The sequence below is a fragment of the Malania oleifera genome, chromosome 7 (assembly GCF_029873635.1).
Source record: "Malania oleifera isolate guangnan ecotype guangnan chromosome 7, ASM2987363v1, whole genome shotgun sequence".
Taxonomy (NCBI): domain Eukaryota; kingdom Viridiplantae; phylum Streptophyta; class Magnoliopsida; order Santalales; family Ximeniaceae; genus Malania; species Malania oleifera.
The window spans coordinates 32,413,769-32,433,265 of NC_080423.1; the positions used below are offsets into that span (position 1 = coordinate 32,413,769).

General features: G+C 34.9%; 1 protein-coding gene across 3 annotated transcripts in view; it reads left to right on the forward strand.

Moving 5' to 3' along the window:
* Positions 1–9,316, forward strand: part of LOC131160344 (nibrin homolog) — a 75,317-nt gene extending 66,001 nt beyond the window's left edge. For all 3 annotated transcript variants that reach the window (XM_058115953.1, XM_058115952.1, XM_058115954.1), the window contains exons 10-14: positions 4,912–5,264; positions 6,465–6,526; positions 6,625–6,727; positions 6,803–6,861; positions 8,905–9,316. In XM_058115953.1, the coding sequence (XP_057971936.1) occupies positions 4,912–5,264; positions 6,465–6,526; positions 6,625–6,727; positions 6,803–6,856 (572 nt within the window). In that variant the 3' untranslated portion in view covers positions 6,857–6,861; positions 8,905–9,316. The remainder of the gene's footprint in view (positions 1–4,911; positions 5,265–6,464; positions 6,527–6,624; positions 6,728–6,802; positions 6,862–8,904) is intronic.
* The last annotated feature ends 10,181 nt before the right edge of the window (positions 9,317–19,497 follow it).

Below are 19,497 nucleotides of genomic sequence, written 5' to 3' on the forward strand. Positions count from 1 at the left end.
TTTAAATTTTTTTTAAACTGCTGTTGGCAGAAAAATTATATATTTCTTCATTTTTCATTAAGCATATGTCTAAAAAATCAATTAATAAAATAATGTATATTATACTATAGATAATACAATAAATTAAACAAGTTCTATTATTCTATATGTTCAAGTAGTAACAGTCTAATAAATTTAGACGAATGAATTATATTGTATAACTATAACCTTGCTTTATAAATTTAGTATATAAATATATAAAAATCTATGTGTAAATAAATAAAGTTCTAACAAGAATAGCTAATTCTAATAGAAGAAATAATGGTATTGAGAACCTTGTGGTTGATGGTGCCTTGTCTTCCGATCAAGGTATGATTGCTGATTACATCACTCAATTTTTCATGAATTTATACTCTGAGCAACAAGTTAGTTGATCATTCCCAGAAGTCTTAGTATTTCCAAGAATATCTGGTGATAATGCAGATTGGCTAGATAGACCATTTGAGGAGGCGGAAATTTTTGATAACATAAAAAATTTTAATGGTGATGAATCGCCTGGACCAGATGAATTTACAATGGCTTTCTTCCAAGCTTGCTGGGGGATTCCCAAACCTGACCTTATGGCTGTGTTCCATCATTTTTTTGCCATAGGCCAGTTTTAGTAAAGCTTGAATGCTACTTTCATCACTCTCATTCTTAAAAAAAAATGAAACAATTGAAGTAAATGATTTTCGCCCTATTAGTCTTGTTTTTTTGGGGGGGGGGTGGTTTATAAGATCATTGTTAAGGTCTTAGCCACTAGACTTCACACGGTTATGGAAGATATAATTTCAACGCACAGAATGCTTTTGTGAGGAACAGGTAGATTCTTGACCCTGTACTTATTGCTAATGAATGCCTTGACAGTAGATTGAAAACTGGGGTGCTAGGGCTACCTTGCAAATTAGATGTTAGATGTTGAGAAGGCTTTTGATCATGTAAATTGGGGTTTTCTTATGAAGTTACTAGAATGGGGTGGGTTCTCTGGTGGTGGATTTTCTTTTGTATATCTACAGTTTGTTTCTCCATTATGATAAATGGCACTCCTTGTGGTTTTTTTGAGAGCTCTAGGGGGTTAAGACAAGGTGACCCATTGTCTCCTCTGTGTTTGTCTTGGTTATGGAAGCCCTGGGGAGAATGTTGGATAAAGCTGTCTATGATGGTTACATGTCAGGCTTTGGTGTGGGGCATATAGAGGGAAGAGCTTTGGTGGTGTCTCATTTTCTCTTTGCAGACGATACTCTAATTTTTTGTGTCGCTGATCTGGATCAGATTTAGTTTCTCCATGTGATTCTTATGTGGTTTGAGGCGGTCTCTGGTTTAAAGATAAATTTGGGCAAGTCACAGTTGGTTCCTGCTGGTACGGTGTTTAATTTTGATTTATTCTTGCACGTCCTTGGCTGTAAACAAGGTAATCTTCCTATGAAATATTTGGGTCCTCCTTTGGGAGCCAAATTCAAGGATAAGTCAATATGGAATCCAATTTTGGAGAAGATAGAACGAAGGTTAGCAGGGTGGAAACGTTTGTACTTATCTAATGGAGGTAGACTTACGTTAATTAAAAGCACTCTATCTAATTTACCCACTTACTGTCTATCTTTATTTCGTATTCCTGCTGCTGTGGCTAACTGTATTGAGAAACTTCAAAGGAATTTTTTTTGGGGTGGCATTGGTGATGAACCAAAATTTCATTTGGTTAAATGGGATACTGTTTCCTCTCCCATTTCTTCGGGTGGTTTGGGGATAAGGAAGGTAAGACAGTTTAATGAAGCTTTGCTTGGGAAGTGGTTATGGAGATTTGGGATGGAGAAGGCTGCTTTTTGGAGGCAAGTGATATAGGTGAAATACGGCTGTGAATGGTGTGGTTGGTGTACTAGGCCTGTTAATGGTCCACATGGTGTTGGCTTGTGGAAAAATATTAGTCGGGGGTGGCCTTCTTTTTCTGGCCATGTTCTATATGATATTGGAAATGGGTCTAAGGTGAAATTTTGGCAAGACCATTGGTGCGGTGAGACGTCTCTTGCAATCAGCTATCCTGATTTGTATAGATTTTGCTAAGATAAAGAAGCTAGTGTGGCTGCGCTTATGAAGTTTGATAATGGAGTCTTGTTTTGGGATGTAAGTTTCTTCAAGGGTATGGATCTTCGGGAATTAGAAGCCTTGACTGGTTTTATGGATACCATATATGGTGCATCGATGAAGGGGTTTGGTGAGGATAAGATGTGGTGGAAATCTGATAGAGAGAAAGGTTTCTTGGTTAAAGGTTATTATGGTATTTTAATGGGCTCCAAAGATTGTGGCTTTCCTTGGAAAAGTATTTGGATGCATAAAATTCCATCTAGAGTAGCTTTTTTCATTTGGACTGCTGCTTTAGGGAAATGCTTAACGATTGACAATTTATGAAAAAGAAAGGTTTGGATATTGGATTGGTGCTACATGTGCAAGTGTAATAATGAGACGGTTGATCATCTTTTTATTCATTGTCTGGTTGCAATGGACTTGTGGGTTATGGTGTTGGATTTGTTTGGTGTGAGCTGGGTTATGCTGCAATCTGTAGTGGGACTTCTAGCATGTTGGCAAGGCAGATTTGGTCGTTTTCGAAATGGGTTTATTTGGTTGATAGTTCCTCATTGTTTATTGTGGTGTCTTTGGAGGGAGAGAAATAGTAGGTGTTTTGAAGATAAGGAAAGATCCATTTCAGACCTGAAGCTATTTTTCTTTACAACTTTGATGGATTGGTTGGCTGCTTTGCGAAACCAATCATTTTCTTTTGTTTTTGAGTTACTAGATTCTTGTAATTTCTGTTTTTGATTTGTTTGCCCCATGTACACTCCTTGTGTATTTGGTGTTCATTTTGATATCAATAAATTTATTACTTATAAAAAAAAACAATTTGGAAAACACTAGAAAGGAAAGAAGCAAGCCCATTAGTTGCTGTCATTCCTTCCAAAATGAAAAGGACCATCCTCTTGCAAAATTAGGAAGGCAGAAATAGGAGACTCATGAGTGGTACTGAAAAACACGAGGGAATCCAAGCACCAAAGTCACTTCCCCAATCCAATTATCCTCCAAAAAGAGGATTCTATGCCCATTACCTGCTTTATAGTGAATATTCGGAAAGAATGAATGATAGGTTTGGGGCACAAATTTCTAAAAAATCAAGTATCTAATACTAATTCCTGCATTAGCATCCCACCCATTTCGTAAAAGTCCAAATTTACTACGAATTACCTTGTGCCAAATAGAGTTTTGTTCTAACGGAAAATGGCATGATCACTTCCCCACCGAAGTACATTTTTTAGATCTACACATAGTTGTCGTCCCCAATGTTTTAAAAGATGAAGGTGTAAGGCGAGGCATTTTAGCCCATATGAGTTATAGGCAAGGAATAAGCCTTAAGGTGTTAGAGGTGTAAACCTTCTAAGAAATTTTTTTTAGTTAAATATATATAAATAAATCACATGTATTTAAAAAAAAGGAACAAAGTAACAAAAAATTACAAATAAAATGTAAAAGAACCAAATATAATTTGTAAACAACTTTTTAGCCATTCAAAATTACTTACTTGAGTTTAAGTAAATCATAACAACAACAATAACAACAAAACCAAGCCTTAAGTCCCACTAGGTGGGGTCAACTATATGAATCCTTTTTCGCCAATTTATGCGATCATGAACTATTTCTTTTGATAGATTCAGGGATATTAAATTCTTACTATCTTCTTTCAAGTTATTTTAGGTCTACCAGTACCCCTTCTATTGGCCCCCATAGTAACTAACTCACTCTTCTTCCCTAGCGCACTATGTGACCTACGTTGCAAGTGTCCATACCATCTTAGTCGCCCTCCCTTATCTTATCTTCTATAGAAGCTACACCTAACTTACTGTGAATATTCCTTAATTTATCTTTCAATGTTATACCATTCATCCATCTAAGCATTCTCATCTCGACAACTTTTACTTTTTGGATATTCAGTTTCTTTGTCGCCCTACATTCTGATTCATATATAGCATGGCTGGTCTTATAGCTGTCTTATAAAACTTCCCTTTTAAAAACATGGCAAGAGGTAAATATAACATTAGGCAGTTCAAATTATTTTCAAAATCCAAGATGCAACTCTCAATTATTTTGTGAAGGTTGAGGATCAACAGTTTTTGAGATAAACTCATATTAGGACATTGCTTTCATTTAAACACATGCTAAATTTTCTAACCAAGCCTAACATAAGATTCACACATCTAAAATGTGCAAGCCTCAACTGCAAGGTGCAAAAGGTGTGCCTTTTGTACAAATGCAAAAGCCTCATTGTGTAAGGTATTGGCCTTTTTGGGTTAGATTGAGCCTTAAGGTGTTTTAGGCATGCGTCACCTTCATGTTAAAGTCCATACAGGAATCAGGTTTCTCGTGGGGGTCAACATATTTCCTTGAGACGCCTTTATCCTATAGAAATACCTCATTTTCCTTAAGTGTACAACTGTGATGAGAGGAACTTCTTCAGATAAAAGAAATCCTGAAACATCAGCTACAAGAGTATCATCCACAGACTAACCAAAATAATTCTGCTAGTAGTGGTGCTGATAAACACAATGTGATCAGATTGGCACTGCTTTTGAAATAACTTGGCATGATTCCCTGTTAATGAAGATTTTATTCAATTTTATATGCGCTCCATTATCCCCCTGCACCTCCCCTACACCCCCACCAAAAAAGAAAAAAAATTCCGATTCTTTTTATTTGTTCTGTTGATAATGGAGTTCCTTAACCCAGATGTAGTTTTTTTCCAGATTGCAGTGTTTGTTGATGCATCACTACATAGTCTACAGTCATTTCATACCTGTTTTCATTTACATCACATTGGCATCATAGACTCACTGAATGCATGTACTTTTGCAGTACTTGTCTCATCTTCATGCTCCACCGATGAGACAGTTGTAGCAGATTCTGATGTGGAAGTTGAAACTGTCACATCAACTCAGAGGACTGTTGCTGTCCACACAGAAGACATTAAATATGAGGCTGATGTCAAGATGTCTACACATAATACTGCTACCAAAACAGAGACTGATCACGCCATATGCTTCAGAGACAAGAATGATGGTATGAAGGCAACAAAGATTGAAGAGTCTGAAAGCAGAGATGCAGATGTTATATACAGTCAAGATTTAATCGTGAGAAATGCTACCTCGCCAGTTTCATTTCGTTCTACAATGGACAATGGGATCATCAATTTTAAATGCTTTCGAAAGGTAAATGACATCCATTGGCATGTTATATTGAACATCTCCAAAATCAGTATTTGAAATTTAGATTCATGAGTTCTGGGTTTGCCTTGGACAAAAATTCAAACATGTGCATAGCTTGTTTTCTTTTTGTTTACTGTATATTTGCTGCTTGTGGTGCGAATTCTCTCTCTGTTTCTATCCATGTCTTGAAGTTTCCATTTGAGCTAATTCTTAAATACATTCAACTTCGATCATATCCAGTGGAAAAAATTTGGAATAGTTAGCCGATTGCTTTGAATCACAACCAAATTTTCTACTTGTTCATATCCATGGTTATGACTGTTTTGAATTGCAACAATATTTTCTATGTTATTTCTGTGTTTTTTCTTCATGCTTGAGTCCATTATTGAATTGATTTGATGTAGCTTCCTTGAAATTCCGCTGGTAGTGAATTATGTTCTGCTTTTGATCATTTCCAGGCATTTGAATCTCTTATGTGTTGTATTGAGTATTCAGCAAACTTCATGTTTGATATCGTTTTTTGCTTCCAACTATAAGTCAACTTGTTGGCCCCATGTAATGGACTTGAGGCTTGGTTGTTGTTGTTAAAAAAGGGCAGCTGGGTGCACAAAGCAGGGTATGCAGGGCTTGGTGAAGGGGCAGATCATGATGGGTCTGGCGTATGCAGCCTTTTACATTGCATTTATAAATCCATTATGATTTGCCCTTTCCCTGGACCCTGCATACGTGTGAGCTTTGTGCACCAGGCTGCCCTTCTTTAACAACAACAACCAAGCTATTACCCTTTTTTAACAATGACAACCAAGCCTCTAGTCCCACTAGGTGGGGCTGGTAAGTTGACTTAATAGTTGAAAGCAGAAAATAGTATTACATTAAGTTTGCTGAGTACTCAATACAAAAAAATGGGAAACACGCTAGGAGATTCAATGCATGGAAATGATCAAAAGCAGAGCATGGTCCGCCCCTTCCTCAGACCCCGCGTACGCGGGAGCTTTGTGCACTGGGCTGCCATTTTTTATTTATTTTTATTTATATTTTTTATAGTTCACTACCAGCAGAATTTCAAAAAAATCTAAGTAAATTAATTTGCATGCATTTGATTAACCATGTCTGTTTTTATTTTTTATTTTTTTAATCAATATTTCATGGATGTTGTGTTTGATATCATTCTTCGGTTTTTCAATCCTTTAAATTAACTCATAGACAAGGACTCCATCTGGGAATAGTTTCAACAACCTTATTCCATTTTCAAAATACCCATACAAGTAAGTCACAAATTCCAAATGTCTTTTTTGGCCCTTTATATTTTTGGAAACCATATAGGATATCGTGTTTTATTAGGATCTATGTTTTTTGATTTCAGAGATTTTGACTATGAGAATGGGGAAGTATGCGAGTCTATGGAAGAAGAGAAGAAGCGAAAGCAAATGGAAGCAATCGCTGAGGATTTATTTAACAATGAAAAGGTGAGCAAGCAATTTTTTAAACTAAAACAAATTGAAGACATGTTTGCAACTTGCTTACTGTGTTATATGATCTAGGGTAAACGTCGTGCTGTAGCTGGTTCTCTTCGTGGGATTCGTTCTCGTGGCTAACAAAGGTATTTATGCTTTTGCTTAGGTAGCATGGACTCCTATGAGGTGGTTGTGTCCGTATCATGCACTCCTTAAACTGTGTTGAACACTTTGTTTGTCCCGTAATGGACCCGCAATGGGGGGTGGGGTGGGGAGGAGATGAATTGGATGTTATTTAAGACTGCAAATATTAACCTAAATACAATTTGCAGAAGCAAGCATACAATCGCAAACCAATTATCAGCAAGAACAAAATTTTTAGTGGTTTTTGGTCTCATGTGCCTCATCTCCATCCTCTTAAGAGGTTCACTTGATGTTCTACTATTTAATAATAGCATGTGCGCCCTCGACACATGGATACTTGATTGAATACAGATAATTACATAAACAATCAAAACAGCCAGTCCCATGTGGATACGCGGTCCAATATAAAATGGCTAGACAACGAATTGGAATACTAGTCAGGAATATTCAATCCAAGAACTATAACAAGTGGTAAATAAGAAATTTATGACATCTCCCAACAAAATGTAATACCTATACTGTGCAAGAGATGTGAGATCAAAGCTTTAAAGATGTGGGAAAATCAGCTTGTTGAATCTGTAGCTTGGTTTTTCATTAGTTTCAGCATGATTGGACTAATGAGTATAATGAGCAATCTATCTGACTTGACCAATAGCTTATGCACCAATCATATATGCACGACAAACAACTAACATTTTGATTTTGATGGAAATTTCGATTTTGATAGAAATTTCAATTTCAGTTTAAACAAACAATGGAAACTTATGAAAAAATTATGAATGTAACTTCTGGAAATAATAAAATAGACGCAAATGATTAGAAACAAAAAATTTAAAAACAAACATAAAATTTGCTTTTCAGTTTTATTTAAATTTCTGAAATTTTAGAAAATATTTCTAAAATTTTGGTGGAAATTTTATAAAAAGAAATTAAAGCCATATCGGAACCTCCCAAAATCCAATTTTGGCAAATTTTTGAAATTTAAGATTGTGTACAACAAATTTGAAGCTTCAATGAAGCTCTTTGTCTTCACGTATGATTGTGAATCTTGAAAATTGGTTAAGAACTTGATAAAAAGTTTGCTTTTAAGATGATGGACATAAATCGAAGTTTATTCCTTTGCACTTGATGAGCACACTCTTGTTTTGTTGGTTCTCTATTTGTATTTTTTAAACATATGGATGATTGATGAACCTGTATGTGAACTTGATTCTCTCTCTCTTGCTCTCCCTCTCTTTCTTTGTTTTTTTTTCATTTTTGCTGCACAAAAAGAAGGTTAAATAGATGAGCAAAGTTGGGGTTTGTCCGCTTGATGCATTGAGGAATCAATGTCTCTTTCCTTTTTTGGGAAAAAAAATATTGAATATATAGGGTACAATAAAATGATGTGATATGATTTTGTTCTTTGTTTTGGGAAATGATAAAGATATAAAATCGAGTTAAAGACAACTATGATCACTAGACTTGTCACTTAAATTTGATTGGGTCGCTATACTTCAATTTGTATAAATGAAGTCGTCAAAGTTATTGGATTTGTTCAATGTCGTAAAAAATGTAACGGACATTAGGGAGACGATACGGAATGCCTCTTTGGCGTCCTGGTTAGCACCCTCGTCCAATTAGCACTTACTAATGCATGACTCAACATTGGCTTTATAGTTGGGATTAACCAAAATCTACGAACTTGAATGACTGAAATGACCCCTAACTCATCATTCGAATGAACCCTAATTCTTTATGCAAACAAACCTTAGATGCATGGAAATCTCTCGATGATGCCTTCCCTAACCTTTGCCTCTCGTTTCTTGCAAATTTCGTCACGTAGAAATGAAACCATAGATTGATAGTGGAGGAATCTGACATGCCCAGTTTGAACATAGGGAGCCACTCATCGCATATTGTTATTTCAATATGCTATTGTGGTTATACAACTACTGTAAGAACACCTGGGTTGATACTAATCCTGAAAAGGGATTCCTTGTATATTGTTGATCTTTGTTTCTTGATTTGTTAAATATGTATTTGTTTTGATATTTGTTGTGCAGGTAGGTGGATTATGTGTATTTCAGGTGGTATGATGTGACCTGGGAAGGAAGAGTAAAGGAGGTCACTTTTGGCTTGCTTTGGAGTGTTTTGAGAAGAAATTGACAATGGAGAAGTTTAAAGTGAAGATCTTGCTTGTGGTGGTGGTGGTTTGGTGTTTGTATCATGTGTAATGATTTGGAGGATGAGGATGGTATCCAACTTTGGGAATTTGAGGATGGTATCTCTATCATAGGCATATAGTAATGTAATGGTGGTGGTTTATATTGTAATGACATATAGTAGTATAACCATGATAATGTACTGTAATTATGGTGTTTTTGGTTGTTCTAATGGCACATTTTGGAAGCAATAGTCATTGTTGTTTTGTTCAAAAAAAAAAAAAATGACAATGTGGATGAATTTTTTTGTTTAGTTTGGAATGAATGGTTGTGGTTTTTCTTGTAATGCTTGTGAATTTTATTATAAAAATGGGCATTGAAATTTGCTATAGCGTGGTGGGTTTTTGGTGTTGTAGTGGTGCATAATGGAAGCAAGGCTGTACATTTTGATGGGCTTGCCTCTCCAGTCTGTGCACTTGTTGGTAACTACTGCCTCCCAACTAGAGCGATCTTGTGTGCTTATTGCTGCTATTGCCTCCTAAGAAGAGTAGGTTATCTTCTACTTACATGATTAAAATAATAGGATAGTTGACCTCTATGCTAACGAGTACATCAACTCGAGTAGGGATGCAAATAAAGTATGGATGAACAAACATTTCAATTGTATAAATAGAAGATACAAATATGTTCAAAGCTGTTTCATAGCCCGACACGTTGTGCACCGTATTACGCCATTCCGTTACCAAAGTTGTTCTCCAAAGTGGGATGAAGTGAGATCATAAAAGAGAAAAGACCAAAGTTGTTCTCCAAAGTGGGATGAAGTGAGATCATTAAAGAGAAAAGAGAGAAGAAAATAGAAACTTCTTGTCCTCAAAATGAGAATTAATATAAAAAAAAACATATGTTGTCCATATCACATCACATTCAATTATAGAGAAATGTTTTTTTAAAGCACAGATTCCTTTCTTATTGGCTACGATTGCCCACACCATGTGCTTGATCTTGTATCCTGTTGCTACTCCTGCCTCCTATGCCTTGGCCTTGTGCATTCCCTTATACCCTCCTCTTGTTGTTGTCTCTCAATCTATATGCTTGGCCGTGTACCTCGCTATTGCTATTACTGTCTCCCATGCCTTTGTATTGTGCTTGCTCTTCCACCCAGTTGTTGTTGTTACTGCCTCAGTCCATAATCCATATGCTTGGCTTTATACCCTATTGCTGCTGCTGCTGCCTCCCATGCCTTAGCCTTCTGCTTGCCGTCCCATGAAAGTGCCTTTCTCAACTAAATGGCTATTGCCCTGTTACACCAAATGGAATTGTTTTTAGTCAAGCGAAATGAAATTTTTGTAAGAAAAAAAAAAAAGCAATCAAAATTTAGGCATCCACCTCATTAGAAAAACTCTTTGTTGGGTTGTTTGATTGGATATTATTGGAGTGGGTTGAGTGGATATTAGTGGGTTTGGTTAAGTAGATACTGTTGGGGTTGGTTAAGTCAAAGTGGAGTGGGCTACTTGTCCCGGTAGGCTATCCAGTAAGTTTTGAATTCTGACAATGGAATCTTTTGTTGCGGCCTTTTTGTCCACATACAGAGCACTGTATCTTAGCACCTTTTCAATTGACCTTGGTTGGGTTAGATTCCTCTTCCTTAGCATCTCTCCTCCTTAATTTCTACTTCTATCCTCATTTGGGTCTGACCCTGTTCGGTAGTAGCACAGCTTCCTTCCCACTCTTTTGCCACATTTGAGAGTCATTAATGTGATTAATAATGTGACCATATATCTTTAGATTAGTCTGAACCGTGTAGCATGCATTCATTTGAATTTCATTTCTTTCATTGATGTAAAGCATGCAAGAAATAATATGTGCAGAGTGTATATTAGAAGAAATATACCCTTTTCATATAGAAAATATATAATTTCTATTTTTTAATTATCTCGTGTGTGTGTACATATATATATATACCATTGTATCCCTTGTAATATGAGTGCATCAATAAAGATTATTATTTTCTCTTTTAAAATTTAACATGGTATCAGAGAAAACCTAATTTTTCTTTTCTTTCTTTTCCTTCTTTCTTGTCGCGCCGCCCCACTGGTTTGTCCTCTGCAACAATTTCGGAGTCTCTTCTTGGCTGGTTTGTCCTCTGCAACAATTCCGGCGTCTCTCTGCTGCAACTCTTGGTACGCTCTCGCTCGGCCTTTCTCCGGCGTAGCTCAGTTCCTCCTCTCTAGTGTTAGTCGTCTTCGACTGTCTAGTCTTTTGGCTTTAGCAGCGTTTGTCTTCTTCGGTGTGTTATTGTCGCTCCTCTCGATTATTCACTTTTTTGGAGGGTTACCTCCGATTCGCGACGCCAACGACACAAACCGGTGGTCGTCGTCGCCCTCGCCCTCACTCACAAGTTCGCTGCTGCGCTCTCTGTTACCTCGGCACTGTTCCTTCTCTATACTCACGAGTCCGCTACCGCATCTTTGTGTTCCGACGTTGCTCTCTTCTCTCCTCGTGCTCTTTAATGTGTTTTCTTGGGTTATCCTGCTCATCATAAGACTTATCATGTATACGATCTTGAAAACAAAAAAATTCTCATCTCCTGTGATGTCACTTTTCAAGAACATATCTTTCCGTATCATCTCATACCTCCACCTTCTACATCTTCTCTCGTCCTTTCCTTTCCTATTCATAATATACACCCTTCCTACACACCCACCCCTAGCCCCCTACCTTTCTCTCCTTCTCCCTTGGTGTCCTCCCCGACACCCTCACCCTCGCCCCCTCCACCACTCCCTCCAGCCACCTCCTCATGACCCAAACGAGCTGTCACACATGCCTCTTACTTGGCTGATTATATCTACCCTACTTTGCCAAAGTCCTCCACGGCTTCACAAGTTTCAAGATGTTCCTCAGGTATGGTTCATTGTTTCTCCTCCTTTTTATCTTATCATCGTTTCTCTAATCAACATTTGGCCTTTCTTTCTGTCATGTCCCAACATCCCGAACCCACCTCTTATTCTCAGGCTGTGCTGCACCCACATTGGCGTGATGCCATGGCTTCTGAAATCCAAGCCTTAGAAACCAATAATACATGGGTTCTTCAACACATTCCACTTGGAAAAAAACCAATTAGCTGTAAATGGGGGTTCAAAACAAAACTTCAGGCCGATGGATCCATAGAGCGACACAAAGCTCGCTTGGTGGCCAAGGGCTACACTCAGGTAGAAGGTTTGGACTATCATGACACTTTTGCTCCTGTTGCTAAACTCATTACTATTAAGTGTGTTCTTGCAGTGGCTGCAACTAGGAATTGGCATCTCCTTCAATTGGACGTCAGCAGCTCTTTTCTTCATGGTGATCTCGATGAGGAGGTCTATATGCTCCCTCCATCTGGTTATTGCAAACAGGGGAAGACTCGCGTTTGTCATCTTCAGAAACCCCTTTATGGTCTTAAGCAAGCCTCCCGCAATTAGTTCTCTAAATTATCTTTTGTTTTACTTGTTGCGGGTTTCACCCAATCTCAGGCCGACCATTCTCTTTTCACCCGCTCTTGGGGTCAGTCTTTTACTCTCATTCTTGTTTATGTTGATGACATTCTCATGGCAAGTAATGATCTCTCCGATATTAGAACTTTCAAAGTCATGCTTGCTCAGAAATTCAAACTAAAGGATCTTGGAAAATTGAAATATTTCCTTAGCCTCGAAGTTACTCGCTCTCCCACTGGCATATTTCTTAATCAATGCAAATATGCACTTGACATCCTCACTGATAGCGGTCATCTTGGTGCTCGTCCTACCCCCTTTCCCATGGAACAAAATCTCAAGCTCAATAATACTGATGGTGCTCTTCTCTCTGATCCAAGCTCATTTCGGCGACTCGTTGGACGTTTGATCTATCTAACCATCACTCGTCCCGACATTGTGTTTCCGGTCAACATTCTCAGTCAATTTATGCACCAGCCTAGACGACCACATTATGATGCTGCTGTACGTGTTCTTCGATACATTAAGACTTCTCTAGGATAGGGCTTATTTTTTCCTACTGCCAACACTCTTCAAGTCTCAACCTATTCTGATTCGGATTGAGCTAGTTGTCCCCTCACTCACCGCTCCACCACTGGTTTTTTCATTCAGTTGGGTACTAGTCCGATTTCCTGGTGCACTAAGAAACAAACTACCATGTCTCGCTCATTTGCTGAAGCTGAGTACAATGCACTTGCTTCCACTACATGTGAACTTACATGGCTCAAAACTCTTTTAAATGATCTTGGAGTATTGCATTCCCAACCTATGCTCTTATATTGTGACAACCAAGCAGCTCTTCACATTGCTCAGAATCCAGTTTTCCACGAACGTACAAAACATATAAAAATTGATTGTCACATTGTTCGTGAGAAGTTACTGGTTGGCCTTTTTTTGACTAAGCATATTCCTACCCACAGTCAGCTTGCAGATATCTTCACCAAAGCTTTGAGTCGTGAACATTTCCAAACTTTATCACGCAAGTTGGATATTATGGATCTCCATGCTCCAACTTGAGGGGGAGTATTAGAAGAAATATACCCTTTCCATATAGAAAATATACAATTTCCATTTTTCAATTATCTCGTGTATATATATATATACACACCATTATATCCCTTGTAATATGAGTGCATCAATAAAGATTATTATTTTCTCTTCAAATTTAACAGTGTATATTATTTAGGTCTCACTTCCTACATGAGCAAGACTGAGATCCTAAGTTGACCACATATTGGCTAGAAGGGTAACATACTAGAAACTTGAACCACCAGACCATTGTGGAGTGCAAAATAGTTTGTCCCCTCCTTTGTCTACTTTCTTATGCACTTTCGAACACAATAGCCCAACCCATTTTTTCATGGCCTCACTCTTCAACTATAACCTTTATATCAACTTGCACCTAATTTCCTCCATCATTATTAGAATGCCCTTCTCCTTATGCCTCTATATTCAAGTTATTGAAACACTTAAACAGATTATTTCAGAAGCATATCACTATTGGGTAGTGTTGAAAAGGGAGACATAGATCTATGTTGTGTGGTGTTATTGCATAACCACTCATGAATTGTAAGGAAAACTTCTTTGATTATAGACATCCTCTTCTTAAACTCAAGCACATATGTCCCCTATGCTGTATACCTTAGGTAAGGGAACAATGTTTGAGTCATTGAAGTTCATGGATTATGGTTACTCTCCCTTTTGTGAAGGTGATGTTGAGTCATGATTAGTGGATGATGACTAGGCAATAGGGGTGCTGAATGGGACGTCAATGAGGCATTTTTGTCTTTTTTCCTTAACATTTATTGCATTTTTTTTATAACATTGAACCAATCTAGTAACTTTAATGACTTCATTTGAAGAAATTAAATTACAATGATGCAATTGGGTTTAAGTGAGGAGTTTGGTCACAACATTTTTCTTTAACCCATAAGTTGAAAGATAAGGTAACAAATACATCAATACTCTAGCAAATATATAGCAATAGTTCTTTCATTTAAATTTTAAAAATTTAGAATATTGAGGGGCAAAGAGTATTGCTCCAAGTATGGCTAAATGAAAACAATTATATATATATATATATATATATATATAATTGTTTACTGCTAAAAAAATATTGATAAATATGTTCTCATGTGATAATAATGAAATAATGATAATAAGATTAGCTAAAGTTAATTTTCCAAAATAATATAGTTTAAGTTTTTGCACGATATTAGTTTTCAATTTTGTTGGATCATGAGTCAACTCATGCTTAGCATGTATCTGCTCTTGCTATACTAGAAAATGTTATACTTAAATTGCTAACCTATTTTAGTTCACATTGATCTAATGTGTTATAAGAAACAAATACACAAAAATCATCGCAGATAAGGTTTTGGAATTATTAAAAATCATCAACTCTAATTAATTATTTTACATAGCATATTACACAACTTTTTTCTTAACAAACGACACTAGTTTAGCTATAACACATTGCAGACTTGTTCAATTCACATTAATCTTTTGTATCATGAGCAACAAATGAAGATAGTCACAACTTTGGCTTTGGAATCATCAATTCATCAATTCAAAATAATTATTCAACAAAATACATTATATGTAAGGTTTGTTTTCAATACAACATAACCTATAAGTTTTGGTGTCATCAAAACAATGCCTTAGGTGTTGTGTAATAAAAAAATTATATCAAAATTGTGTTATAAAGTTCTATAGGCATAAAGGACATAGAAGTATAGAGCAAACATCTTGCTATTAACTATAGTTTTATTTCAACCAAATATCTCTCTTCCTTTCTATCATACAAAAAAAGGTAAGTTAACACATAAATCAAGATCACGATAATTTCATTGAATAATATTAAAAAATGGTATACATTGTCAGCAAAAACCTAATAGTTTAAACTTTTGGGTAAAATGGTAATCTAATATACTATCAGAGCTGGTTATTAGGAGGTCTTGGGGTTCTAACTTCGTTGCTTATGTTTATTGTATCGTATTTACAAAATTATTTTGTTCCTTGTAAAGTGTGATACTCATTGTGTGTTTATCTCTCCATATGCTATCAAATTGCATGTGTAGGAAAGTGTTGAAGCTTGATATCCTTTATTGGTCACTTAACTCCCCTATAATCATGGATAGTTTTAATGTTTTCAATCAAGTTGTAGAATTATCAAAATATCCTTGCTTTTAATCACAATAAACACATTAAAAAAAACCATAAGAACAAAATATCTCGTACAAAAAAAATTAGGTTGATCAATTTCAAGTATGATCTAATTTTTCTTCCCACTAAGAACTCAATTATTTTAGTATGATCGAATTTAAACTAAAATATTATAATCAAGGCTAACATTTTACATGATTATCAAAATAATTAATCCATATATATATATATATATATATATATGCATATGCATGAAAATTTCATTGAAATCAATCATCTCATCATTTTTGCCAACATTATAATATGGTTTGACATGCAAAAAGATAAACAATCATAACTTATATTTAATAGATAAAATTCAATATATATACCAAAAATTGTTACTTGGTAAAGTATCATGAAATTTTCTCCCCTTAAATGTATGATTACAAAATCAAGGAAAATTATTTTCATTGTTCAATTATTTTCAAAGCTCTCCTTGATATATGCATCAAATCATTATCTTCCAAAGGTATAGCCATTTTTACACGTGCCAACTAGAATTGAACTAAAAAAAAACAATTTTTCAGTAGACAAAATCAAACATTAAGCTGTTAGAATTTCATAAGATCGCACCTTGGCTCTTCTATAAACTTACTACCATTTCTTGCTATATGAATATTTTCCACCATTAAGGTTGTGATTGTCGCTTTTATCTTAAAGTTTAACCTATTAGGTTGTGGGTTGGCTTAATACCCATTATTTGGGCATGATAAATTTAATGAACTTAGAATAAACGTGGATAATAAAAGGGTGTGAAAGACACTTATCCCTTATGAGGTTTAACAAAAAAAATAAAGACGACACTTGAAGTTTCAAAAATCATATAGACCTCCCCTAAGTATCACAAATTTCACATACCTCTTTAGAAATTTATCAAAAAGACATAAACCTTCTCTTATTAATGTAAAAAGATAAATATTTTCAAAGTTTCCACCTGTTCTGTGCATGAAATCATTATCTTCCAAAAGTATAAACATTTTCATAAATTTACAAGCAAACTAGAATTGAATTAAAAAATAAAAAATATGTGTACTTTGTATGTATATGTATCTCAAAAATGGGAAACATACATTTCAATAATAAAAAATATGGATGTCATTCCTAATTTCTTTTGTCACCCATAAAGTGTAAAGGAAGTGAAAACAATTCTCATACATTTCTTAAGTATTTCTTCCCTTAAAATCTTGACTAGTTCTAGAATGGGGAAACAAAAATTTTTCCCCTGACATTTGCATTTTAGCAGGAGCCTCAAGACTCACCAGCACATGCATTGTGCGTGTGGAGATAAACAAACAATTAATAACACCCTTATTGGGGCACAACAAATTTAATGGACTTAGTATAAATGTGGGTAATAAAGTTCAGGGTAAAAGGCACTTATTCCTTCTGACATTTGGAAAAAAGATAAAGAACCTCTTCTGAGATTTTAAAAATCTTAGGGATCTCCCTTAAGATTTTATAAATTTTAAAGATCTCTCCTGATATTTACTAAAAAGACATAAACTTTCCTCATAATTGACAAAAAGATAAACTTTTAAGGGGTGTAAGTGTCCCAAGAACCAAATGTCAAGGGAAGTTTATAGAATTTTTGAAATCTCAGTGGAGATCTTTGAGATTTCTGAAACCTCAAGATATGTCTTTTAGTCAAATATCATGGGAGGTCAATATATTTTGCCCTAAATCTAAACCCATATTTCTTTTCCAAAAACATTGAAATTCTCTTTCCATTCATGGATTTAAAAAGAGTTTGATATAAATCCAAAATCTTCGTTTTTAATATGCCATTCTCATTTTTGAAATAACTCGAAGTTTTCAAATTTCGAGGATAAACTTTCAATTTCATTTGTTAAACTCATTTTCATCCGTAAATTTTTTATTTTCCAAATCCCCGATTTGATTTTTATGTTTTTCTAATTATTCTATGAAATTCATGATTTTATTTCCAAAAATTCCAGTATCATTTTCAAAACTTTGTTTTCATTTTTCAGAAGTTCATTTTGATTTTTGAGATCATTATTTTGTTAGAAAATTTACAAACGAAGGATTTTCAGCTTATTTTATGAACTATAATCAAGTAAGGATAAGAAAAGTAATTCTAAATATACCTTGCTCCATTTTGCACAAGACAATAGAACTTCGATGCAATTAACTCTTCTTTCCTTCTATACTTGTTGATCAAGTCTCTATTATGCAGAATATTACTTGATCTTCTCTCCAACTTACTCATTTTTATGTTTGACTTAGTGATGTAGGTTCTACCAAAAATGATTGAGTAGTGACAGGGACCAAGAGCCCTTATATAGAATTCCATAAATGACTCAATCCATGAAATAGTCATAACTGGCCTTTTCGTTCCTCTAAGAAGAATAGACATTGATTAAATATGATATATTCCTTAATGATATATTAATTAAATAGATTCATGACTTTGACTAATGCATCTATATTTTTTCAATGTATCTTGATTGGGAGGCTCTTTAACCATTATAGATAGATGACTTTGGTCATTGTATCTTACACACCAATAAATAGGACATTTGACTTTGGTCAATGTATGTTTATATGTTCATTAATAAGTTAAGATATAGCTTAATACTTTAATTATTTATATGTAAGCATATACACTTTGTGGTCATGAAGATCACACACACACATGCACACATATTTCCAACAGCCTCCCTTTTGATTGAATGACCACATTAAGAATCACATACCTTCTAGTTCGATTAACATTCACTATACACTTAACAAATTACTAATGTAGATCACAATGGTTTTATATCAATTATCTTACATAATTCCTTCTATGTATCGCACCATTAACATTTGTTTAGATAAGTCATGATGTGGAAAAATATAAACTGTTCACTTATGTTTATATGATCTCACAATAATGTCAAAAACACCATAATCATTTATTACCATCTTTTATTTTTCAATAATGTGCTCATATACAAATTTCAAAACTTAAGCTAAGCCTATTGAATTCACATGGTCATTATGCATTTAGACACTAATAATTTAATCATACTTAATGTGTTTAATCAATACCTTTTATCTCACACCCTCTTTCTTTCAACAATATTTCTCAAATTTATGTGTTTCAACTTTCTTAACACTTGTTATTTAGAGAAAAAAAATCAACATATAATGCTTCAATGGGTCTTGAAATAAAATCCATTATTCAAAGTCCAAGATGAAATTCCTCAACTGGGAGGTCATTACATAATTCCACCTTTCAATATATATCAAATATTGGTGCGCGTATATGCATGAGTATAATTTATGCTTCCAACTAAAAATGCATATGAAATATTTTCCATTTGAATTCATTTACCTTCTTTGAAAAAACTTTGATTATCAATTAATTTGTCACTTTTCACGATAGGGCTATAAATATTCAACCTCTTAAAACCCCCCCCCCCTTTTTTTTTTTTTTTCAATAGAAGTATTCATAGAGAAATCAAGTTTCTCTTAGACCTATCATGACAAAATTTAATGCGCAACACAATGAGCCATCTCACATTGTACATAAAATCCTTTGTTTTCATGTAGTAAACCAAGGTCATTACTATTGAGTAGTATACCATCCATACAAAAAAAAAAAAAAAAATACAAACAAAATGCATATGGATTATTTTCCATTTGAATTCATTTGCCTTCTTTGGAAAAAACTTCGATTATCAATTAATCTCTAACTTTTCAAGATAGGGATATAAATATTAGACCTCTTAAGAACCTTCTTTTTTTTTTCCAATAGAAGTATTCATAGAGAAAT